The following is a 26118-nucleotide window of genomic DNA, read 5'->3' as shown; positions in this document are numbered from 1 at the left end:
CGGGCTTCTTTCACTAATTTGTAGGATTGCATCTGTGTCCTCTGTGTGTGAGTCCCTTTCCCAACCTGTCCAACAGACCAGCACAGATTGGAGGAACAGATTGATGCTGGCATGTCAGCAGCGGTAAAAGTTAAGAGAAGCAGCACTCGGCGGCTATCAGATACGGAGAGATTTAAATCACTCCCGTTTTAAGACACAGCTGCTTTTTACTGCGTGATTTTTGTGCTCAGTGCTGCAGAAACGTGCATGGCAGAAAAGCCCCCTTTTAAAGGCTGATGAACATTGGAGGTGGACAACGGTGATCAGGCACCGAAGACCTGCCTTGGAAGAACTGCAGTAAGGTATCAGTGCTGGGGAGATTTCACTATGAACTTCAGGCTGCCCTTGTCTTTCAGCTCTTCCCCCCCAAATGCGTTATACTTTTATTTTCTTTGATAGAATTCCCTGCAGTAATTCCATGCTTGAAGTACACTGCTGGCATGCCCAGCAAAATGTGCCCTTTCTGTCGTGTGCTGAATCATTTTTGCCTTTTGAAATTGGGGTAGAAATAACTTCTAAGCTATCAGCCTAATATCACTTGCTCATCAGCCTAATATCACTCCAAATATTGAACAGCAGCAGCCTAGGCTGTATTTGGAGCGATATTAGGCCGATGAGCAAGTAGGGATCAGAGCCCTGATATGCCCCGTTTGTAGATTCATACCGCTAAAAACTTCATATCTAAACAAGAAGTAGCATACAGTCTAAGAAATACAGCGATGAAGGTTCATTGTCCTCTTCTACCTCCCCTCTGTCCCTTCGGTCCTCATCTCAGGCTGGCACCCCAGCTTCTCCGTATGGTCCTGCCAGCAGAGAGAGGTAAAGAGCCACAGAATAGAAGCATCTGAGGGCGCTTCGTGTGCATTGAACAAGGACTCTTAAGAGTGAGTGATGCTTTTCCTGTGCAAGGTTTTTATTTTTTAATGCCAGCACGGGGCCAATAAGGGATTTAACAACTTATATAGTTAACTAAATGCAACCCTTTTACCTATGCAGCCATTAGTCTTATGGAGATGACTCTGCCCTTAAATGTGCACGCACAATAAAGATGGTACCTATTAAATTTATCATTCCCTGAACTTTATATGTGAACTGGTGCAAATTTGTTCTGTGCCCAGAATATTGCAAGGGAAAGTGTGATGCCATGGCAGCGTGAGCTGATCTAAGTCAGCACTGCCATGTCTCTGCCTCCTCTCCTCCGGGCCATGTGTTCCCACCTTCTTGCTCGCTTGCACTGGCACAGCTGGTTCAGAGAGCTGATCTTAATAAAAACTAAAGCTCCCTTCCTCCACTCCCCAAATGCTTCATTTTTTGACTTGAGCAGTTCCCAATATTTTGTCTGCTCCATGTTGCCTGTACAGTGGGAAGTGCACACCTAAGATGTGGAGGGATGTTGGGGCTGTGGTACCATAAACATATACCAGTTTGAGCTGGTGAAGATGAGATAAGTCTGTGATGGAGGTAGGAAATTAATCCAGGTTTTATAAGACCAAAACTAAACATTTTGAGCCGTAGATCATTTGCTGACTAAAATCCTTGTAGCTCTGAGACATCAGGTGTTTAGATTTTTATTCCATCAGGATCTTCCTCTTTGTCTGCCACAGGATTGTAGGCTAATTCAGGTTGGAGAGGACCTCGGGAGGTTTTGTAGTCCAGCATAGGTCCCTAGGTTTACTGCTGGAAATCTGTCTGTTCATTTGACTCTGTTTACTTATACATGCACGTTAAGATGCGTGAATATTTGTTACAAATCAAGATAGCAGCGAGACATCTCTGTTACCCAGTTTTGTACCCTTAGAAACTCCACCCTGAAAGCTTCATCCCTTCAGCATAAGGGGGTGGTTGGAGAAAAAAAATAAATAAAATTAAACCCAAACTGAATGATCTGTAGTGAGAGGAAAAATGTAGCTTTTTGAAATTGTCCCTTGGAGACAGACACTTGCTATTCTCCAGCCAGCCCCTTCCTGCGAGCGTTGGCGGAGCATGAACTGTGGTGTGTCAGTTGTGACTTCTCACTCTTCAGCCTTTCCAAATGCAGTTTTGGCAACTTGCTGTTTTGAAACTGTTTCATTTCTTCCCCATTAGTATCAGTGAAGTGAAAAGAGGCTCACCGGCTTAATGGGCATATATTTATTACTGTGTTCTTCCTTCAATCATGTTAGCAGCGGGAAGAGCCACTCATGCTGTCCCAGACACAGCAGAGAACAATGAATCTATCAGAGTCTAAACAGCATCCCTTTTGGACAATAATAGCTTTTCTTAACAGTGTTGATGAAGAGCGAAGAGGTCCATTTGCAGTAAACTGTACTTTTTTTTACTCTCTGGTTTCTGGCAGGATACGATAAAACGTAGATATATCGGGTTGTCCTGCTGTTTCCTTTTCTTTGCGAGAAAGTAGCCTGTTTGCAGGTCCAAGGGCTGAACTTGGACCTTCTCTTTTCTGCAATCTCAATATTCTTTGTGACACTAAGATGGTCTAAGATGGGTCTTTTAGGCATCATTTCCAGGCTGTCAGAGGACAAAAGGCACCTAGGGAGCTTGGGCAGAAGTGTTGTAGGTTAAGGCACCTTAAAGAAACCATGCTAAATGGTACTATTGATGCTCTTGCTCAGTTACAAACAAGCTTTGCCTCAATCTCAATCTGAGGATTAAGACAGTCTAAATTCACATCTGGATTACAAATCGAATTAGATTAGTAAACTCTGTATGGCTAAAATAAACTGAAATAAATCTGATCTTGAGCAACCTAGTTGGATTATCAAGCCCTGATTTCCAAAGCTATACTTTAAACCATGTAATGCATCTAAGTCCTTCTGCAACCCTGGTGCAAGTAGTAGTTTTCTCTGAGTGCTTCTTACTTTGCTTGTCTTTTCAGTAGAATGCTGTGAGGATTAATTAGTTAATGTTTATTGAGTGCTGCGAAGCTGCAATTTGTTATTTAAGTGCTATCTTTTTTTATCAGTCGGGACTTGTTTCTGTTTCCACCTACACTTGGTTTTATATCTGTGTAAATCTGTGTATTGCACTGGAATTGCTTGTGGTTTCCAATCCTGTTCCCAACATTGAGGCACTTCCCTTGTGGTGGAGGCAGGTATCTCAGCCGATGCTCTTCAACATGTGGATCTGTTTGAAGGCTTTATGGTCCTTCAGATGGGCAGCAGCTCATGGTGCTGTGACTCAACGATGCTCAGGATGGGGAAGGAGTTTTCCACTGGCATCCAAGAAGAGCAGTGGCTTCTGGTGCCTCTTCTACTGACTTATTTCAGTGCCAGGTGCAGGGCAGAAAATGTATAGATACCCTTTGTGATTTATAGCACACTTTGGGTCATTTGAGCTTTATCTTCTTAGAGCTAAAATCTTTTTAATGTAAAGATTATTAGGACCAGGGTTGTAAAAGGTCCATTGGTGAGACTTCCTACTGAGGAGCAAGTGTAGACAGTGGTTTATGCTACCTTGTCTGGCTTTACTAATAAACATGGAAAACATCAGATTCCAAATATACATATATTAGCAGGTAGAGTTAGGCATATCAGCCAGGTTTGCAGACATTCAGGTGACATTAAATGTGGAACCAAAAGGTCTGGGATTCCACTATTATAAATCTATTAATCTTTCTAAAAGCATTCAGCTCTTACTGAGTGCTTTGACTGGAGCTTGTGTTGTGCATTTGTCTCTGTTAAATATAGCTTTTCAAAAAGTGGGATTTGGGGACTGAAGCTGAAGAGAAGTGGGAGAAAGTCACACAAAGTATGAGTGATCACACTCCTGGGGGCGAAAGTACGGGTGGAGAGTGAAGCAGAACGTGTTGTAGTTCTGTTGGGCTGCACCAAACTGCCTTGAGTTTGGCATGGGTGTTTAGTTTTAGTGAAATACTAAAAGCAGATAGATACTTATTTGTTTTCATGTTACCTGCTGAGAGGTTCTGGGGATGCTGCCTGGAGTGAACTGACCACCATAAATGCCTTTAATAATTAGGAAGGCAGTAGGGAAAAATGTGGTGCTGTAAGAGAGGTTGATGAGTTGGAGAGTGCAGTGCAGTGAGCGCTTGGGAGATCTTCATCCATAACTGTGTAACTTAAAAGAATAAAAAAGTCTCAGAAGTATAGTGAAATAAAAGTGAAATAATATTAATAAGCAGCACCTGTTGTCTGCTCCTAGTTCGGCAAGTGGGGCTTCAGTGGTGAGGCTGTGGATGGATGTTCTTCTCTAGCTGCGGACTATCTTCTTGCCCAAAGGGCTATGAGGAGCAGTTTTAAATAGAAATGTCCCATGGTACTGCTGGCAAAAGGGATCATATGAGTTTTCCAGTATGTTTAAGCTTATAATGAAGATCAATATGAGCTAACCCTGCTGATGGAGTGTGGTGGAGCTGCTGATGGGTGCTTCTGGTTCAAGCTGGTGGCCCCAAGGAAGGACCAGATCTGCTCAGCTAGATTTGTGGGATATCCGTTTGGAAAAGGTGTAGTGCCTAAGTCTGGGATTTCTATATTCAAAATTCTAAAATCTTCAACTTTCATCAAATTCCCACTGGAATCCCAAGAAACTATCTTTGCAAGCCATGCTGAAGATGGTATGAGCTGCGGGTGCTTGATACTTTGGGACGTTTTTACATCTTGAACCAAACCAAATTTGAACCAGAACTAATCACGTAGGTCCCATCTTAAATTCAACAGAGAGGCACAAGCAATGCTGGAGTGTGAGTTGTCTAGCCTGTACTGGTCACCTAGTCATGATGACTCAAGTTGCTTGTTTTCTGCCCGCTGATGTAAAGGAAATCAAGAATGTGCTGCAGTAAGTATTTATTATGTTGTAGGCGTCTGTTAGAGGGGATGAATCCCACCTCTGATGTCTTACTCTGGCCATTTGACAGCCAGTTAAGGGATCTAGAATGAAGTTAAAACTTGTTCAGTCATCTTTATCACTTGACAGTAACGCAATGCCAGATCCCATTGCTTGTCTGAAGCTTTCCTCAGTGAATTTTCCAAACACAGTAAGTTATGCCTTTTGAGCAAGGTTTCTTTTTTTCTTTTTTTTTCTTTTTTTTTTTTCTTTCCTCTGGTTTCATATAATTTTAACAGTTGAGATTGTTGGAACACGCATCTGGTTTTGGAGGCTCTCCCTCTGAATGGCCACACACATGAAAGCAGCTTGCTTTTCTTTAGAATGAGCTTTGCTGCATCACACATTCACTCCTGACACCCAATATTTGGAATTCAGTGTGGGATAAATAATCTGAGCTTTGCTTTAATCAACCTTGCAACTCCTGGAGTGTGAAACTACAGGCAATTTCTGATGGGGTGCAAACTCCAGGCTGTTACCTTATTAAAATCAAGATTTTAATAAGGGTGCAGGCAGGATTGCATGAAAGGGTGAGAACCTCCCTGATGGAGCAGGAAGAGGATGAGCAGATTTTGAGATGGAACTCTGTCTCCATTTGACTGGACCAATGAAATAAATCAACTAAAAATACTCATTTTTCTGAGGATTTCCTCTTCGACCTTGTCTTTACTAGGGAAATTTTGCAAACTGTTGTGATGATGGTGCAAAGTCTAACAGACGCAGACCACTTGGTCTCTGCAGAACTTGAACTGCTGTGTTTTCCCTTACATGTAGGGCTCATCTACCATGTGACTCCTCATTAGCTCTTTGAAAATAACTGTGCCTTGTCATTATGCATGTTTAAAGCGTGGTTAATCAGTAAAGGCTTTTCTCTGTAGAGTTATTCCTGGTGAGGCATATCCAGAGCACACACACATCATTTTAATGTCTATTACTGCGTTGTGCAAAGGACTCTGATCTTTATGGCATGTATAGTCAAGGGAGGGAAGCGTTAGAGCATCTACTACAGATTCCTGACATCAAATCTGCCTCTATGTCTCCATTGACTGTAGGGAGGTGGTTGCTGGCAACACAAGGAAGTAGGTGGTGTGAATCTGTCGGAGCTCTCCTGACCTTAGACACCCGAGACCAGCTTCAGTGATGTAGTAGGTGGCCTGGACACAGCAAACTCACTCACATAGGGTGGAGCTGGCTACATCTTTTAGCAGTGTTGGAGCTGGGTGTAGAGAAGGATGAACAATTTGTAGACATAGTTTTCTAATCTAGGTGAAACTTTGTGTAGAGGGGGGAAAAAAAAATGCCCATCTTTGAGTCTAGGACCATGAGATATTACTGTATTAGTAGGAGGGAAGTTAATCTCAAGAATAACTGGTACCCTTTGTACGGTTTTTCTAGTGGCAGGTGTTAACTAATAGATTTGGGCTGGGTGTATTCCTTAAATAAATACTTTTTTTGAAAGCTATCTCTAAGCTGCAATTCTGCTGCTAAATAAGGAATGCTAATGAATGTCCTGTCAACCAAAGATCATATCTATTCCCCAAGAATTATTCCAGTCTCTAGCTTCTTACCGCAACTTTGGTTCTCTTTAGGTCATGGCAGTCTTTGATACCCTTCCTTAAATATGATAAGCGTATGATGTTTCTGTATAACTGAGTTCAGGGTTTTAAACCTATCTGCTGTAGGTGGTGAGGAAAGTAGTGAGTATCTCTTCATAGAAAAATTGTGGGGAAAAAACAGAATCCTGGGAAGGATGGATGGAAATCTCATCCATGAGTCCGTTGTCCTGAACTTCTGGTGCTGGGAGTCCTGGAGCCAATTCCTCCATGACCATGAAGGACATCTCCATTAAGCAAATCCTGATCTGTCCTGGTGGAAGGTTGCAGTGTCCACACACTAGAGAAGTGTTGACCCCTTAGGTTGCTGGGGAGATAGTGGAATATCTTAACAGTGCTCCAACACTCTTGCCCCCTTGCCCTTTGGGCCTCTTTCATGTAAATCCATGTATGAGCAGATTTAGTTCTTGCACCCAAATTTGAATGGTGGCAAAACCCCTATGTAGCTTTGAGTCAGTAATACACAGCAAAGCTGATGTAAAGGAAGATCATTTATTACAGGAGAGCCACCCAGTATAGGCTGACTATATTTAGAGATCATGGACCTAAATCTAACGTAAATTGAGCACGAATCTGGAGTCGTTCCACATGCTCCAGTGAAGATGCTTTGGATTCACGCTAGTGTAAATGAGATCAAAATCTGGCTGCTTCTCGAAGGTGGCCGGAGAGGGCGTGAATGAAATCCCCAGAAAAAATAGAGACTTGCTCTCAGAAACCAGCCCCCCAGCTGGCAAGACTTGTCAGAGTGCTGGAGCTATTGAAAAATGCTGCAGACAGAAAATGAATTAGAGGATAAAAAAGTGAAAATGAGCTGGCAGAATCTTTAGGTGACTCATCAGGTGCATCTTGTAAAGTCTCTTTCTGAGAAGTAATGAAATCGCATGTTCTAACAATATTTGCACTGCAGCAGGAAAATGCATAAATATTGGGATCAATTAATGAAATTAGATGATTTGACCAAAAAAGCCATAGCGCTGGCTCAGAAACCATCCCTTTTCCATTTTGCTTGTCTTGGTGCTTGCAGTTAGACAGGAAAATCATGTGGTTTCATTTCACTTCTAAGATACACAAGACCTGCGTAGCCATGGGGTTACTGGGACACTTTGTGTGGTCGCCTGCAACTCGAGGACTTCCACTTTCACCCCATGGAAGTCCTTGAGCTGGTGAGTAGGCAGGTCCAGAAAAGCCCCGGCGGCTGTCTGTGCATGCAGCCTCCCACCCTTTGTATTTTAGCTTTACTGAGGGCAGACACATCTTGTCTCTGCCAACCACAAAGATAGTCTCTTCATGTCCCTCAACCTCTGTTTTTCACCTGTAAAATGGGGAATAATGATTTTCCTTAAAAAGGGATGTTTTCCTTGGGAAAGAGCCCTGTCGATATGTATATCAGCCTATGACATTTAGATATTCCAGTAACTCATTGCAGGCGGTGGAGTTCATCATGGAGCTTCAGTTCTGGAGAGGGCTGAATTTGGAATGAAATACTGGGATTGCTGGTATCAGTGGGTCAATTTATGCTATTTATAATAGAGCAATTACCTTATTCCAACAATATTTTCATGGATCTATATTTGGGGAAGGCACTAAACCTCATGTGAAGAAGAATGGCAGAAAGGGGCTTCGTTTATACTGTAATAACGCTAAAAATCTTAAGCACAAATGCCTGTATTGCAGAATATGGGCACGGCACTTGAGGAGGTATTCTGTTGGGTAACTGTGAGCTCTCCAAGCAAAAAGAGCTATTGCCATCTTCAGATTTATCAACAGCAAGAGCAGAACTCATCAGGTTAGCCTACCCTTGGTTTGGCACTGGTACAACTGTTGGAATAATTTGTCTAGTTTCTGGCATCCTTGATTCAAGAGGATGTTGACAAATTGGAAAGATGTAAAAGAGCCACGAGGGTGGTTAAAAGATTGGCAAACGCGCCTTGCCAACGAAACAGCCAGTCTCCTGGCTCGGATGGATTTTTATTTTTTTTTTCTTTAAGCAAAGGCTAAAGGGTGGCTTTAGCAGCTCCAGGTACCTGTGTGAAGAACAAAAATAGACAGTGCTGGAGGCTGTCAGACAGAGGTGTAACACAAGCTGGTGCCTGAAAGTTGAAACCAGACTTGTGCTGAACAGAACAGTTTTTAATAGTAAAAACGATGATCGGTTGCGATATTTTACAAGAGTCCTGGTTTATAATTCTAGAAAAGGATGAAATATATCAAAATTGGGATTATTTTTTTTTTTAGATTATCATTTGCATTTAGGCATAATTCATGGAGGAAAGCCCTCTGGCTTTATTAAGCAGGGGGCAAACTATGGGTTTATGTATATGCCAGAGCATTTCTTGATGTTGTGCACCTACTCATTAGCTTTACCTGCACCTCATGTAGGATGTTTCTTCTCAGTGCTTGTATATCTCTGCTGGCTGAGCCTGATTTGAAGTGTTTTGATGCTGCTGAATTACAGTAAGTAAATAACAGTAGGCACTCATGAGAGTTTTTTTTTTTCCTCTTCACAAACATTTTTTGGTGCAAGTGTTTCCCTTCTTTGAAAAATGAAAACCAGTGGCTGGCTTATTCTGAATACAGGTTTTATTTGAATAGATACTACTTATGTTTCCCTGCAGCGCTTGCTCCACCTTTGTTCCCCAGCAAGCCTCAATTTCCGCAGGAACCTCGTCCAAGGAGAGTCTGTGCTAAATTTACCTTGAGATCTACGTACAGCAGAGTTACCGAGATAATTCTCGATTTGTAAATTGGAGCGTGAAGTCTGGCTGTTGTTATTCTTTCTTACGATTCAGTATAAGAAAGAATATTTTCTCTGCCTTACTGGTCTTACTGGCCACACAGATTTAAAGGAGCATGGTGTGTGTAATGGATCTTTAAATACATCCGGGAAAGATGCAGAAAATGAGTCTGCTTTAAAGCAGTCGCTCATGTTCGTTTACTACAGCAGCTAAAAGATGAATATTTGGGGTTTGGCATAAAACTACATTGGTCGTTTTTTTAAATGCAGTGTTCTCTCTTATTTTTCTAGCTGTGGGAAGCTCAAAAAATAAAGCAGGTAATATGCTTTTTTATATTTCATTATTGTTTTCAACCGTTGCTGCTTCTTTTCCTTTCTGCTAAGAAATGCTGTCCTCTTCTCCATTATTGACTTTGCCAGTTGCTGTTTTGTCTTACCACAGAAATGTAAATGCAGAGAACACTGTTGCCACCAAAAAGTCTGATTTTTTTTTTTTGTGTGTATTTATATATTTTGATGTCTTCATTTTCTCCTTCCTGTCTAGTCAAGAGATTTCTTGTCTCCAGCCTTTTGAAAATAGTTTGACAGTTCTTTGGTAAGGCTTGTAACTGTGTCGTACCTTCCTCCTCTGCAATCCCAGATCACTTGGGAATTGACTTTTCATCCCCAGCCGGTTAATGCCAGTGCAGCCTCCTGGGCTCAATGTAAAACTTGGTAAAAATGGGCCAAGTGAGCTTCGTTGTCTGTTTATTGGTAAAACAGATTTAGCATTTCTGTGGAGGTTGAGCTATCCACAGCTGCCAGCATTGGCTGAGAAGCTGCAGATACACATAAAGGTTGAATTATCTGGCAAATCCAAATTCCATGGCACTCAATGAGATTTTATTTGAGTCACCCTTATGGTGACAGCTGGAGCAGATCATACCTGCACGTTTTTATCCCAAGTCACCCAGATCCTGAGGTTTCCTACGATGTGCCGTGCACGCTGATGTGGGCATACCTGCAGACGAGGAAGATGTTCCTTGGTCTGAATCTGTCTGCTGTGGCTGAGCCACACAAGTCCTTACAGGGGTCTCCTGTGACCCATTTGCTTCAAGAGCACCATAAAGTGATTTACACCCTTGGTGTGTGGCCTTTGGGGACACTATAGTACCCAGAAAGAGCCGCTTTTTAAGTTTCAGGTTAAATTATTTACTTCTAAATTATTAACTTATGCTAAATTGTTTAAGAAGAGGGGAAAGCAGTAGGAGGGGATTTTGTGGAGGCTGCCAAACAGTAACTGCCTTTGGTCAGTGCTGCAAGCGCAAGGAGGGTGCCAAGATGCATGAAGTCCCCATGTACTTTCTGGTTGAAGGTGCTGTTTGTAGAGGCTGACTGGTGGCTTTTCTGTGCCTTGTCAACTGTTGCTGTGCCTTCACTGTGTCTGTTTGCTGGTTGTTTTATAGGCCATCATCCATCCCGATACAAATGAGACCATCTTCATGCCTTTCCGAATGTCAGGTATAGTATGTCCCAGTTGGGCAATCATTAATTTTACTGAGAATTTGTACAAAATGTTTTTGTTTTGTTTTTTTTTCCCCCTGTTTTTGAATTGCACCATGTAAACATTAGGACCAAGATCAGAAAATAATCCAAATGCCTAAATCCCTTTGCAGTCAAGGAAAATTAGGTTCCTAAATGCCTATGCAAGATCAAGTGCTTAATATTTTCCCTTCCTTTAGATATTTTAACATGGACTCAAGCTAATATCCTTTCTGGGAGTTTTGAGGTATCCATCACTATAATAGGCACTTTAACTTCGTAGTAAACAACAAAGCTTGATGCCCAAGGAACAGCTTAGAGTTTGTCTCCATGAGAGAATGGGATGAGCCCTATTTTTCCATGTGCGGTGGCACCTAATAGCCATGGCATTGGGAGCCCAGGAAGGATCATGTTGTTAAGCCCAGCTTAATGATTAAATTGTTGCTGCCTCCTTCCCGCTTTGGGGTGTCCCTTTGCCATGCACAGGCCCACAGCTGCCTCTGCTGTGGGTTGAATAGCAGCTCTCTTGAGGATGCAAGTGCAGACTTTTTCCTTTCCCAAAGGACCTATTTGAATAAATAGGACATTTTCCATATTTTAGGGGGTAACGTCTTCACCAGAATATTGGGCACAGGGGAAAAATAACACAGTTGGTGGGTTTTGTTCTCCAGTTCATTGAAGAAAGGTGATTTTGAGGGTGAAGTGGGAGAAAAGCCAGTACCTACTCCTTTGCTGCCTTGTTCTGTATTTTTTATTTTTCATTTTTTACATTTCTCTTCCTCTCAGGTCTTTGCCCTTTCAAACTGTAATTGGATCCATGAGGCTTAATTCAGTAATGTTGGTAAAATGCTCTGAGACCTTCTAGTGGAAGTCATAGAGATGAATTATAATTAGCACAAAAATTGGCAGACTTAGCAAGGGAAAAATGTGAAGCATTTGATTTTTGTGGCGCTCAATAAGATTTGGGGGTAACGGCTTATCTCTAATATAGAGAGCTTTAACTTACACCTATGATTAAAATAGTTTCTCTCTCCTCCACGATGCAAATACACTTTCTTCAGGATACTTATACCCTGTTCCTTTTTCTAATGACCTAGAAATAAATGAGCTGTCCCGGTATAAAATAGCTAGCGGAGAGGTTGATAAAACAGATGGAGAAAGGAGGAGGTCCCTCTCATGGTGGCATGGTCCTGCTCCTTAACTGGCATGGGCTCTGCAGCTTGTTAGATGGCTTCATGAGCACCTTCATCCAGCTATCCTGGTGGGACCAGGCTCAACAAGAGGGGAAGGGGCACAGAAAGCTGAGGAGTTTTCTCCTGGGTTAGCGAGGGTGGGTTGTGGGAGGGTCTGATGAGCAACAGAGCTGGCACAAGGAAGGGAACAGATTGCATGACTGAGCCTGGGAAGGGGGGCAGGATCTCCCCCTTTCCGTGGCAGCAAGCCACTAGGTCAGCTCAGCTAACACCACTGCTGCAGCATCCAGCTCCTCCTGGTTCGGACCAAGCAGCTCCTGGTCTGGGCTGTCAACCCTTCGCTTCTGCTGATTTGAGTTTTTGCTGACTGCCTAGCCCAGCTTAACAACATTGATGCCCTCTGAAGTGCTAATATCATGTAGTGGCCTGGACAGGGTTTACTGGAGTAAGCTTTAGGGTGTAGACATCATAAGTTTCAGGGAAACTCTTAGACCACAACCCAAGAAAAGCAAAAAGAGGATGAAAGGGAGGTCCTGCTTAACCAACTTGATCTCTTTCTATGACTATGTGACCCGCCTTCTCGATGTGGGGAAGGCTGTGGACGTTGTCTGCCTGGACTTTGGTAAGGCCTTTGACACCGTCCTCCACAGCGTTCTCCTGGAGTAGCTGGTGAATCATGGCATAGACAAGTGTACTCTTCACTGGGTAAAAAACTGGCTGGATGGCCATGCCCAGAGAGTTGTAATTAATGGGGTGAAATCCAGTTGGCGGCCGGTCACCAGTGGTGTCCCTCAGGGCTCAGTTTTGGGGCCAGTCTTGTTTAATATCTTTATTGATGATCTAGATAAGGGGATTGAGTACACCCTCAGTAAGTTTGCAGATGACACCAAGCTAGGTGGGAGTGTTGATCTGCTTGACGGTTGGAAGGCTTTACAGAGGGACCTGGACAGGTTGGATCAATGGGCCAAGGCCAATGGGATGAGGTTTAATAAGGCCAAGTGCCGGGTCCTGCATTTCAGTCACAACAACCCCAGGCAACGCTACAGGCTTGGGGAAGAGTGGCTGGAAAGCTGCCCAGCAGAAAAGGACCTGGGGATGTTGGTGGACAGCCGGTTTAACATGAGCTAGCAGTGTGCCCAGGTGGCCAAGAAGGCCAACGGCATCCTGGCCTGTATCAGGAATAGTGTGGCCAGCAGGAGTAGGGAAGTCATCGTGCCTCTGTACTCGGCACTGGTGAGGCCTCACCTTGAATACTGTGTTCAGTTCCGGGCCCCTCACTACAGGAAGGACATGGAGCTGCTGGAGCGTGTCCAGAGGAGAGCCACCAAGCTGGTGAGGGGTCTGGAGAACAAGTCATATGAGGAGAGGCTGAGGGAACTGGGCATGTTTAGTTTGGAGAAGAGGAGGCTGAGGGGAGACCTCGTTGCCCTCTACAACTACCTGAAAGGAGGTTGTAGAGAGGTGGGTGTTGGCCTCTTCTCCCAAGCGAATAATGACAGGACCAGAGAAAATGGTGTAAAGTTGTGGCAGGGGAGGATTAGATTAGGTATTAGGAAGAATTACTTTACTGAGAGAGTGGTCAGGCACTGGAACAGCCTGCCCGGGGAGGTGGTGGAGTCGCCATCCCTGGAGGTATTTAAAAAACGTGTAGACATGGCACTTCAGGGCATGCTCCAGTGCCCGAGATTGTTGGTTTGTGCCTGTTTGTGGGTGGGTGTGGTGGGTTTTTTTGTTTTCTGTGTCTTTTTTTTTTTTTTTTTTTGTGATTGGACTCGATGATCTCAAAGGTCCCTTCCAACCATGAAGATTCTGTGATTCTGTGAATTGCGGAAAAATCAGGAAGCTGCTGTAGTTGATGCTTAGTGCATCAGGTGTAGGTCCACAGATGTCCCCGTGGTGGTATGGAGCTGGTGGAATTGAGTGCAGCCTGTCCTGCCAGTTGTGGCTTCTACCCTAAACTGGTAGATGTCTTAGATGTGATTTTTTTTTTTTTTTTTTTTATCTCGAAACCTGCATATTAAAATGCATGCTCTTTTTTTTTTTTTTAATAGGTTACATTCCCTTTGGAACACCCATCGTGAGTATTTTAACATCTCTCCCCACTTTGTTTGTGAGTACCAAGAAATGCATGTTTTAGCACTCGCAGATAGTTCTCCAGATTACACCTTACCTCCTCGCGACACGTTCACACGGGGTTCCCACCTTTCCCACCACGTGTTAGCAAGGGCTTCGTTGTGTAAAGCCTGCCCTATGGACGTTGTGCTCAAGGCTATTTATCTATTTAGTATCATTCACCCAGCTCCCTGCAACATCTTAAGCTTTTTTTTTTCCCTTCTGGAAAGGGAAGACCAAGATGAGCTCATTGCCTGCAAAATGCAACTTCTGCAACTCTCGGATTTTGTCTTTGGACACTTTTTTTTTTTTTTCCATTTGCATGTTTTAAAAGTCGCTTCCTGAATGTGACGAGCTACAGCACGGCGAGGCTGGTGTCGTGTGCTCTCATCTTGATTAATTAAAACGGCGATTGCTTTCCGTGGGGTTATTGCTAAGGGTGTTTTTAGTTTGTACTTGTTATTGTGAAATTTCTAAGCATTTGGGTGCTCTTGATAGTGAAAGCCAGAAGGGAGGTAATTCTGCCTGTCTTCCTAACGCTGAAACCTCAGCTTGTCTTCAGGAGCAGGAACAAATAATTAACGCCATTTTATGAAAGGGGAAACTGAGGCATACAGTTTGCCCAAAGTTTGTGCCAGAAGGTCCTCCTGTCCACCAGCTCTTGGCTCAGCTTAGTAGACCATGTGTGTTAAAGTGGTTGAAGGAGCAAAATCTGCTAAATTTAGTCTTCCTAAACCCGGTGGACTGTGGCATAGTAACTTGCTTAAAGGTAGCGATCCTTTCCCAAATGGCAATAGCGGGGTTGCTAGCACCTCAAAGCAGAAATCATCACGGCTGCTACTATTTGTTGTCGTGCGTAAGGGTTTGGTGGTAACTTTGTATGGGGCATTTTGAAAGAAAAGGTTAAACAAAAATGAGTTAACGATCAAATTGACAATGAAATCGGCCCAAATCCAGAGCTGTCAGAGGAGCCGAGAGCTGTCAGATGAGCCCAATTTCACTAGCTGTAAAGGATAAACTGGAACCTCTTGTCATTTAAAAAAAAAAAAAAAACCCAAACGTTTCAAATGTTAAAATTAAAATGTAACATTTATGCCAATCGATCTGTGAAATTTAGTGACAAAATTGGCAGCCTGCTCTAGCATAAAAACAGTTTGAGTCTTGCATTTCACATAGGGGGATGGGATTTCCTCAAGAGAGACTTAATGTGCCTGTGGTGGGCTCTGGCTGAGCGAGCGTGGCTGTCCTCGCCCGTAAAGCCGTGCCGGCGTGCCGTTGCACCCGCGCTAATCGTCCCAGTGTTTGGGGGTCAATTAAACACCCTGCATAAAATCCGGCAGAGACGTGATCAGATTATGTACCAACAGGTTTACTGCCTATCAGTCAATACACAATGCTGCCTATATACATGATTTTTTTTGTTGTTTTTAAAACTCCTATAGCTAATGCAAAATAATTCAGTATGGTTTAGCAAATTGTGAAAGAATTTAAGGTCTTGCTGAAAATAATAATTTCTTTTCTGGCCGAAGCAGCTACTCCCCTGACACAACCAAATCTTGTGTCTGTTTATTTTTTCCCCAGGTTGCAATCGTTTGCTTTTCTTTTTAGCCTCTGTCCTTTCCGCGCTCAGGTTTATGGTTCGACCCCAGGATCGGTTGCAGTGGCAGAGTGGGAACAAGATGGAGTATGTTTAAGTGTAGGGAGAATTTGTCTTTGCCCTCCTACATATCAGCCCAGGACAGAGCAAACCCAGCCACTTGCATTATCTCCCTTTGCTGTAGGGGTGAGATGTGCAGGGCAGCTGCTGGGCTGTAGCGTTTTAACCTCATTTTGTGTTTCATACCAGGGAAGAAGGGCTCCAAGGAGGAAGATTTATCTGCATTTAGGAAATTCAGCCCAAGACATGGGCAGTTAGGGTGGAGCAGAAGCCATGCTGCTGTTCCCACCTGCCACCCACAGCTTTAAGCACCTTATTTTCTCCAGCCACTTAAAAATATGTGTGTGTGTGTGTCTTATTGTGTTTTTGAAGCACATAGAGAAGGCCCAGGTGTTAATATGTGATTGCAGATGACTTTTGCTGACACACGAGGCAAGACTTGGGGCTTGCAAGAGGAGAGCTTGTAATGCAAACGCTCTGTGAGGCTGCTCAGAGCCGACTGATGTCCAAGCGGTGGATTTCGCCCTGGCTTTGGGGCCACAAAGGGCCGGTTCACACCTGATAGGCAATTAAATTTTGTAGCTGATACTTTTCTAGTGTTTAGAAGCCTTTTTTATTTTGTTTTCCTTCTTAGTTATTTTTTTCCCCTGACAGTAATTAAAAGTGAAACTGTACATTTCTTGACAGACTCTTGCACATATGGAGAGTTTGCATTTAAACGTGCCTCTTTCAGTCATACAGATTTTGGGTGCTCTTTTTTATTTATTTATTTTCCTCTTTTATTTTTCTCGGCGCTCAGCTTCAGCTGACAATGTGAGTAGCTGCCTGCAGCCTTTCCTCTCCTCTGGAGCCTCATTAGCCCGCTGGGTTCAGGAGCGTAAGTCATTCCTGGGGTGAGGAGGTTCATCGCCTGTTGAATTCGTTTGGCTAAGGCCCGCAACGGAGTAATTAATGACAAGATCCGCATATTGAATGGAAGCGGTAAATTAGTGTAACTTGCACAGATTGGCGCTCAGCCAGCGTACAAAGTAGCTGCAACTTCACGAAAGGCTGTAGGAGGAAAAGCTGGAGGAGGAGGAGGAGAAAGGAAAAGATGTAAATGCAATCAGGCCTCCCAACCCTATTACCCTTTTGTTTGTTGTTATTTCTCTCTTATGTCCTTAAGCATAGAAGTTGCCTCCTCTTCAACTGATGCTGCTGCAGATGTGCAGAGATGACTTTAGCTTATCCCTCCTGATGGCAGGCTCTCCATGCTCTAACAGGGAAGTTATCTTTATTCTCAGCTTCTGTAGGAATAAACTTAAAGAAAATGGTGCAGAAGATGGTCTGAGTGCGGGAATGAACTCACAGCCTTCTTGCCCAAATGCTTTGGAGACATTTCAGTTTACACGAGTGTCCTGAAAATAAATGTATTTGGAATTAAACGGAGTTGTTCAGTCTTTATGCTCTTAAAAAAGATTCGAGTGTGATTTTACCAGATGAAGACAATCTTCTTCAGAAACTATCAGACATTTGAGGCGCAGGAGGGGAAAAAATGACAGCGATCTTAGGAAGTGTCTCACCTTACCTGTTTCTTACCCAAGAACTCATCTTCCTGTCCGTATTTGTTTGGTTTATCATTGGGAATCCCTTGCTTTGCATCCCTTTCCTCTTCTTCAGCTTCTTATACTTTGAGAAGACAGCTTGCTATAAAACAAGGTAGGAAGGAGTCTGGTAGTGCTGTGTTGAATTGCAGAGAGTGTGCCTGTGTGCTATATTGAGACATGTCCAAAGGATGCTCTCAGGACTGTATAGGCAACATGCATGTGTGGCCTCGGGTGCTGCAGTAGGTGACCTTGCAAAGTCTGTGGCATCTCACATGCATGCAGAAGCGGGCACGAATGCGAGATGCCACAGCAGCAGGCATGTCTGTCCTGTATGTGCTGGGACAGGCAGCCGTAAGCCTCTGGGAGACAGCGATCGTCGGCCTGAGCTCATAACCCAAGCAAGATTTTTCGCAGCTCGGAATATGACACATCAACAATTCTTTTCTCTTAAAACAAAATTCAGGCTCCCAAACAGGAGCACATGTGCTTCCAGGTGGCACTCCTGTCTTCAGATGTTCAAATGGAATTTCTTTCTTGTGCTTGAAACAGCGAATGTGCCAAAGGAAAATAAGAAAACCCCCCTTCACTGCCAATAGCAACAACTTTGAACTCTTGCATTCATGCAGTGTTTGTATTACCCTCCAGAAACACCTGGATTAAAGAATTGATTATATTTTAATGAACTAATCTTTGGACAGTATCTGCTGCCAGACTTTTTTCAAGGTGTGTTGCAAGCAATCATTAAAGATGCAAGTTTTTCACGGGCAGCTATGTTACTCGGTTTCATCACTGGAAAATGAAGAGACAATAGGCTGAAAGGAAGTTCAATAACTATAATGAAATAAAGCTGTAAATGAAGATAATTTATTCAAGTCAACTTAATTCTAAGTTTGCTGTTTGTATGCCTAGAAGAGCACCAAGAGCAAACCACCAATGCACTTACTAATGAGAAAATCTCTTCTCTTGCAGGTTGTTGGTCTTCTCTTGCCCAACCAGACGCTGGCATCCACTGTGTTTTGGCAGGTAACACTTGTCTGAATGGGTGGAGAATGTGATGGAAAGGAAAGCAGCAGCTGACTTGTGTCTAGAGGAAAAACTGATGCACGTGGCCTTTCTGCAGTGGCAGAGCTTTAGTTAATGGGGAGATGATGTGGCTGGATATAATTAGGGAAAGGGTTGGTAGGTCTGGAAGGGGCTATAAGCAAACTATTAGATCCGCTTTCCAGTGCCTGGCTATTTATGCCATCTCAGTGGAGATGCAAAATTGCTCGGGATCTCAAAAATCAACCTTTCAGACCCATTTAGTAAAGGTGTAAATGATTGCACAGTGTGTACTTCCATGAAAATGTAGGCCCTTAAGCTCACACATCTGCTGTTTTGAAGACACCTGTCAAGTAGTTCGGATCTTCCTTGGTGAGTTCCCATTGAAGTGCCATGTGTGCGCAGGGCTGAGGCAGAGGGAGGCCCCATGCCCAGGAGTTTCGGGAGTAGCTGTCCATTGCAAAGGCAAGGACCTCTGCGTTCAATGTGCTACAGGAGCTTTGGGGTGAAAAAAGTGTGTGTATAAGGAGGTATTGGTGTTACTACCCATTAAAATTCTGGGAATTAAGAGTTACGAGAGGAAGCGTGCACGTGAATGAGTTTTATCCATAGTAAACACGCCCCTTAAGTACTAAATGCAAAACCAAGTTACTTTCAGACTTATTTTTAGTTGTGAATGTCTTTTTATTGTCTATAGTGTAAGTGATGATAATTATGCGGTTAAGAAATATCAAAGCAGAATGGGATCTGTCTAGGATGTTAGAAAGACTGCAGAACTGAGAATATATTGGTATGTGCCAGTAACTTGTAGTTTGGTGCATTTAGCTTTAAACTGTGCCTTGTGGCTTTACCTGCTGGGAGTTGGGTAGTGGCTGGAGACATCTAGACTCATTCATCTTTTTGAAAGCAACTTGTCTCACCTGTTTTTAGACATCTAAGATGGAAAGAGTTGGCTTTTGGAGAAGTTACTCTTGCACGAGTGAGGAGTGAGCCAGCCTGGATAGCTGGCTTGGGCTGTGTGCCTTGTAAATGGCTTTCCTGAGGAGCTCCTATTCACACCATCACAGTGTAGCTGGGAGAAACTTTTGGCTTTGAAAGGATGGAATAATCCTTTTAAAACTAGAAAGAACATTTCAAACACAGAACTGGAATGAGCCCACTTGAGAGGGAGGCTGTAATAGGCCGGCAACCGAAGCCCCCCTGGGCCACCACTGCTTGACAAGTTTCTCAAACTCTTCCCTCCATCATTCCTGCTGATGGGCACACATGGGTCACCCCTTTCTGAAAAATACAAGTAGGAGGAGTAGCAACCTAAAGAGGCATCATCCAAAAAACTTTGGAGGGTGTCAGGTGGCCACCTGGGAAGACAATGGATTAAAGAAATGGGTAGTGGCCATGTCTTCAACTTAGAGACAGCTTAAACTCCAGATTTAGGACAATATCTGAGCAGTATGTCTACACCTCTCTGATAAGGAGATTTATCTGGGTAAATAGCATAGGATTTAGGGATGATGTGTATTACTGCATTAACAAACATTGGGTCCTATAGAAGCAGGCTTGTACAGTGAAGCAGTTGCTGCTGATGCCCAAAGTGTGCATGTCTCATGTTGGCTGTAGCCTGGTCCTGGGACCTGCTGCTGTAGATGAGAGCTGTATGGGAGTTAAAAAAAAAAAACAAAAAAAACAAAAAACAACAAAAAACCAAAAAACAACAACCCACATCTGGAAAATTGAGGTGGATTTCCAGCGTATATTGGCAAGTGGACATTGTAAATTTTTTTTAAAAATTGCTATTTAAAGAAAACAAAAAAGCAAGGTTTGCTAGATCCAAAGTTCCAGGCTAGAGAGCTGGTCAGCAGGAAAAACGTGCTCTTGGACCCTGAACTTGGCAATGACTGGGCTGATCCCTGTGTTTCAATGCCTCATTTCCCTCTGTCTCTTTACCCTCACTTCATTCCTCCTCCTCCGTGTTAATTCTGGCCGCAGCTGGAGAGGAGTTCAGTTCTGACATGCTCTGATTTGGGAACACAGTGTTTCGGGAATGAAAACTATTTTCTTTATACTGCCAGCAGTTGCTGTGGGTAAAACCCCTTCAGGAGTGTGGTGCTACTCATCCTCAGCTGCTGCCATGCTGTTTGGTGGCAAATTCTGCTCCAAAAAGTTGTGGACAGAAATGCTAGTTTAGTGACAACCATATGCGTAAGATGGTACATTTGTTCATCTCCTGTTCCTCAGCTGAAGCCTCCTATGACCCTCTGTTTGAGAACCATGGAGCTTAATAAGTGACTGGCAAAATGACTGCTGGGCTTACTGCTACGACTTAACAGCAGTATGGATTTGGTGCTGATGAAAATAAAGACCAATAGGACTGAGGTGTTGTGTAGAGGTGAATTGGTCCAGGAGAAGAGTTGCACGTCAAGCATACAAGGAAGCAGAGCTGCCCTTTAGGCACTGGGTGCCTTGGGATTTCTGTCCCTCACTTTGAAGGGCAGTAAATCAGATGTAAGGCCTGCATGAGCCTTTGAAAAGAGGTGGAAAGTTGTGAGCAGGTCTAAAGGGAGATGTGTTTTCCTGTGCCATAGCACTCCCGCGTTTATAGATTTTAATTTTTTTTTTTTATTTTCTTGAAGTTATGCTTATGCCTGTCTCTTCTTGTTTCCTCTTTAGTGGTTGAATCAGAGCCACAATGCCTGCGTCAACTATGCAAACCGCAATGCGACAAAGGTGAGGAGACCCAACATATGCAGTGTATACAGCGCGTTAGGTCTGTTTTGACATGAAAACATAAGTCTTGTCTCTTCGCTGTTAATAGAAACTCTGTGATGAATTTATAGATTGGCCATTCTCCTGTGTAGACTTCCATTTTAAACCTCAGCTGTGAATGGCATGAGGATCTTGAAATCACTTGAAGCACATGAGTAATACTCAATGCCTTTGATCTGAACCAGTATATAGTTCTAACTGGTACGAAATGGTTGAATTTGATATGTAAATGAGCACAAAGCAAAACGGTATCTGGGGTTTTGGATAGCAGAAGGTGGCTCCGTGATGACGCTGCCATCTCCCAAAGACTTTATATGAGCTACCAGCAATGGTGCTGGGAAATGGTGAGGCTGTTCCCGCTCCCCCCCATTGCTTTAGCCTTCATTCATCCCATGTTGGGATGTGGGAAGCTCAAGACGGGAAACTGAGTTGGAAACCATCCAGCTCATTGAGATAACCTTTCAAAGACAAATATTTAATGTGGAGAGTTTGGGGTTCATCACCAGTGTATAAGAATGCTAATTTTGTACCATTTGCTGAATTTCATTCACATACTTCCTTTAAGCTGCTATTATTATAATTTTCTGATGCCAATTAATTTTCCATTCCCTTTAACCTTGCTCATGAGGCTACAATTTTCCTTGCTTTTGCCGCTGCTAGATGACAGACCATGTGTCACAGAACAATATGACAAAATTAAACCTGTCTCGGGTTTAAAACAAATAAAACAAAAAGAAAACAAACAAAAAAGCTTGGTTGCATTTTAATAACCACAAATTTGTTTATTGAAAATATGTTTTGTTTTTCTTTCCAAAGCCTTCTCCGACATCCAAGTTCATCCAGGGCTACTTGGGAGCTGTCATAAGTGCTGTCTCAATAGCAGTGGGTAACGCTTTATATCTATATATTTCACTACTAAGTAACTGCTCCCTTACAGTAGTACTGCAGTGCTTTTGAGATGTTTGTTTGAATTGCCAAGCATGTTTATCTTTTAATTGACAGAATTCAGTCTATGTAACCAGAAAATATTTTAACCATGAGGTGTCTCTGTCCATGCATGCCCAAACTTTTCAAAAGAAGGAGACTTCTACTGCTGGTGGCTTCCAGCATGTCCTGCACCATTCACTGCCTGCATCTCTGCAGTGTGGCTTTGCTGCTGGGTGAACTCAGTTTATCCACATGTGCATTAACTCATGGTGAATTAGGCTAGTCCAAGTTAAAAGAGCAACTTTGGGGCTGCGGAGTGATAGTGTGACAGCTGACATGCTGAACGGAGTGAGGCTTTTGGAGATACTGCCTTGGTGGGTCAACTCCTGGAACTGAAAGAACCACAGCATTCAGAATGGCATCTTTGACCTGTGGACAGCGTTCAAGCTGGAAATGGTGTTACAGTCATATCTGAAGTAATAAGAGAGGAGCTTGTAATGTTGCTAAAGTTGTGGTCTTGTGGTGCAGCCCTCAGGCTTTTAATACTCAGATTCCCCAGAAGCACAAGTTGACATCTTTAGCAGGGTCAGCTAATTCCCAAGAAGGCAGGTACATTTTTCAGAAGCAACTCATGGAAGTTATTTCTTATGTTGGATTTTCAAATAAGCCTCTAAAACATATGGTTGTACCTTTTCTACTGGAACATTAAAGATTCCATGGCAGTTTGTATTTTTTTTTCCTCTGGCCAAGATTTTTTTTCCTTTTTCTCAAGCCACAGACATCCTTTTCCAGGCAATTTTTCTGCAAACAGATTGTGCTATGGGGAGAGGTCAGCACTTAGCCTGCTCATGAGACCAGGTTCCTCAATTCACCTTGGGGGAAGAGGCTGCATGGGCTTGTTTACATTTGTTTGAAAGGTAAAATGTTTGTCTAGAGCAGGCTGGAGGTCGTTAGGAGAACTGAGATGGGAACTGACAGTGAGTGGTTTGGCACATTGTGTCCACAGTGGACAGCAGAAATTTTGCAGAAGGTATATCTCTGTGTTCTGCAGCTGCTAGACAGCTTTGCACCAGCACTAGCAAAGGGCATAGAGCTGATGAAGTGCCTTGCAGTTTTGAGTGGTAACTCTCTGTTTTATTGGATATGGTTCTGTTTGATAGTTTTCCATAGTGCTGCCTCGGCTTGCTCACTGGTTGCCACACTGCTCCTCTGTGTTATCCCCTCGCTGCAGAATTAACCCAGACTGTGCACAACCAGCCTTGTGTTGGTGTGACTTTCTATGCTTCATAACCCCATGAAGATGTGTCCACACCAGCTCCACGCTTATGCAGCTGAAGTACAATCTGAGACCCTATCCCACCAACCTCAACGCTTCGGTTAGCAGCCGTTCTCTGTCCACTGTTTTCCAGAGTAGCATGGGAGAGCTTGACTGTCTTCCTTAGGTGAGAATTTTTTCCACCTTGTGAATTAATAAAGCAAAGCTCTCCAGCTTGATGTGCTGCTGCCACTCACAACCTGCCTTCCAACCCCCAGTGCGCTGCAGCAGAGGGATGATGACTGGTTCCACATTGTTGGCATTAATGCTCCTCTCCATTTTGGCAACAGGGGCAGATAGAGGGCAGGAGACACGGAGAAGTGATGCTGGCAGAGTTTTGTCACCCTGAGAAGCTGACAGGCTTTGGTAAGGAAACCAGTTGGGTAGTGAGCGGAGATGTCCATGTTGGGACAGCTAATGTAGGGCATTAAAATCTCTGATTCCTCCTAGGCTGACTGCAAAGGAGATGAAGCAGAGAGATAGGTTCAGAGTGCAGAAGTGACCATCAGTGGTGTTGAGAGAAACACTTGCTCTCTGAAGCAGTGTGAAAAACTACACCAAGACTTGTAGGTAAAAGAAATTGCAGCAAACCAGCAGTGGCCTTCTGTTACTGCAGGGTGGCTGTCACTGCTGGTGACATGTGGGCAGCTCATCAGTCTGCTGACGGTAGATCAGCTCTTTGTCCTGTGGTGGTTTGTACCTCCATTAGTTGTATCATTTACTCCCTGGTGGTGAAGGAGCTGATGGTCTGTACAGAGCAACAGGTTCTGAATAAATGCAGAAACTGAAATGATGCCTGGATTTATCTGTCCCAATAATTTGCAGGTGCACTTCCAGCAGGAGCCCCCGTACCTGGTTATCTTGCACACCTCGGCTGCCCATCACGGGAACAGTTTTAAAAGCACCATGAGGAAAGATGATGCTGTGGTATTCTGTACTTACAGCATTTCAAGCTTGTGCAGGAGGAAGTCTTCCTTCAGTGGTAGGGATGCTGAGAGGGTGTTGCTGTCTTCTTGTGCGAGTCCCACCATGATCCCACCAGACAGGGCTTCCACGGGGATGCCCTTAGCGTGTGTGAAGAGTACCATGAGCTCTGTAATAGCAGTGGTTTTGTGGCTCTGGTGCTGAGGGTCAGAATGTTGCTATGGGGAGGCAGGAACTTTCCTCAGATCCATCGCTGTAGTTGGGGAAGCAGGGAAGGTCAGCAGCCTTCATGGATACTCTCTCCTTCCCAATGTTGGAAGGAGGTCTGCTTCCAAAGTGGAGTATCCTATGGCACATAGGGTGTGCAAAAATGAGATAAAGTCACTGTGCACCGGTGTTCCCGTATAGATGAGCCACTGGGGACACTATCAATGTATGTGTTAACACAGAATAGCTTGTGTCCTGATAATCCATAGCACCGCTTATTGCGTGCTCAGTTCCTGATGCAGAGCAGCCTAGAGAAAAGCCTGCAGAGCAGGAAGTGATTTTCATGGTGTAAATATCTGGATTCATAACCAGCATCTCCTCGAGCAGTTTCGGTTTTCTTGTTTTGTGTTTTTTTTTTTTCTTTTAAATGATTATGACAAATAATATAGAAATAGCCCTGAGGTTCATTACACTTGATTGTAAGGCCTCAGCCCTCATTAACTGATTTTTGCTGTCAGTTAGCAACAAATCACCTCCCAGTGTGAGCCTATTAGGACCAGATGACCTGAAAACAAGTGCCACTGCCTCCAGTGGTCTGCTGAGACCCGGTATTAATTAAAGCAAGTCCCTTCCATGTTTGCAGTTGGCAAGCGACGCAGGGAGAAGGCTCATGAAATGACAGATCAGTTGACTTGTGATTGTGCTTCCCGTCGTCTTCACCCTCCGTGTCTTTATTTAACAAGAGGGACAAACAAATTGCTTTCTCACGCATACAGAAGAGCAGATTTTGGCTTTATGCTTCTTGCAATTAAACTAAAACTCTTAGCAAATCTTTGCAAATAATCTGATTCTTCTCTCATTTTAGAGAGAGAGGAATTGCTGTCACAGAGAGGCGATGCTTCTCTTTTAGATCCACTGCTACATCTGAGTGCCTGCCTTTTGGCAGCCTTTTGGGATGAATTTTTTGAGGAATCAATATTCTTTTTTTCAACATTTTTCGGTATTTTTTTCTCCCAATAGACTTTTTTCCACTTACTCCTAGCTCAACACAATTGACAGCATAGCTTCAGGCAAGGAAAGCTATCCCAGGTCGCAAATTTTATCTCTTCTGCCATGCAGTACTCAAGTGAAGCAATCACTTGAAGTTAAGGCTACCAAAGGCATCAGAAGGGATACTTTTAAGGCTGAGTGTGAGAAAAGAGGTGAAAAGGCTGAGGTAACAGATTTCTTCCATCTCTAATTTCTTATGTGACACTTCGGAACCATCTCTGCCACTGGGCACATGCCGAGACCTGGGCTACCCGCTCCACACGAGCGCGCGACATCTCCCAGCTTCGCTTGTGGCAGACAATATGTTTAGAGGAGTCTGATTACCGTTAAGTAACCTAGATTTCTGTTTCTCCTTCTGTGATTGTAGTTTATTTTTATCACATTCTCCATGCACCAGCCTCCTTCCTGCCTTTTCTTTTGATTGCTCTCATTTTACTGCTTTTTCCGAACACTGAGCAGTAATTGGTTTTGTGGTGTTTTTTTTTTTTTTTTTTTTTTAACAATTGAGTGGATTCCTATGATTAGGCCTTATTTTCTGATATCTGGCTGCTGTTCATGATGGTGGTATACGAAGTGCAATTAAAACCAGCTGGTTTT

General features: G+C 43.5%; 1 protein-coding gene across 1 annotated transcript in view; it reads left to right on the top strand.

Moving 5' to 3' along the window:
• SFXN5 (sideroflexin 5) overlaps positions 1 to 26118 on the top strand; it is a 100964-nt gene that overhangs the window by 29046 nt on the left and 45800 nt on the right. The window contains exons 4-9 of the mRNA XM_074147397.1: positions 9517 to 9543; positions 10671 to 10725; positions 13991 to 14016; positions 18264 to 18317; positions 21003 to 21059; positions 21915 to 21980. Of these exons, the coding sequence (XP_074003498.1) occupies positions 9517 to 9543; positions 10671 to 10725; positions 13991 to 14016; positions 18264 to 18317; positions 21003 to 21059; positions 21915 to 21980 (285 nt within the window). The remainder of the gene's footprint in view (positions 1 to 9516; positions 9544 to 10670; positions 10726 to 13990; positions 14017 to 18263; positions 18318 to 21002; positions 21060 to 21914; positions 21981 to 26118) is intronic.

This window comes from Numenius arquata, chromosome 5 (genome assembly GCF_964106895.1).
Source record: "Numenius arquata chromosome 5, bNumArq3.hap1.1, whole genome shotgun sequence".
NCBI lineage: Eukaryota > Metazoa > Chordata > Aves > Charadriiformes > Scolopacidae > Numenius > Numenius arquata.
The sequence above is the reverse complement of the archived record's forward strand: the minus strand, read 5'-3'. Positions and strand labels throughout refer to the sequence as shown.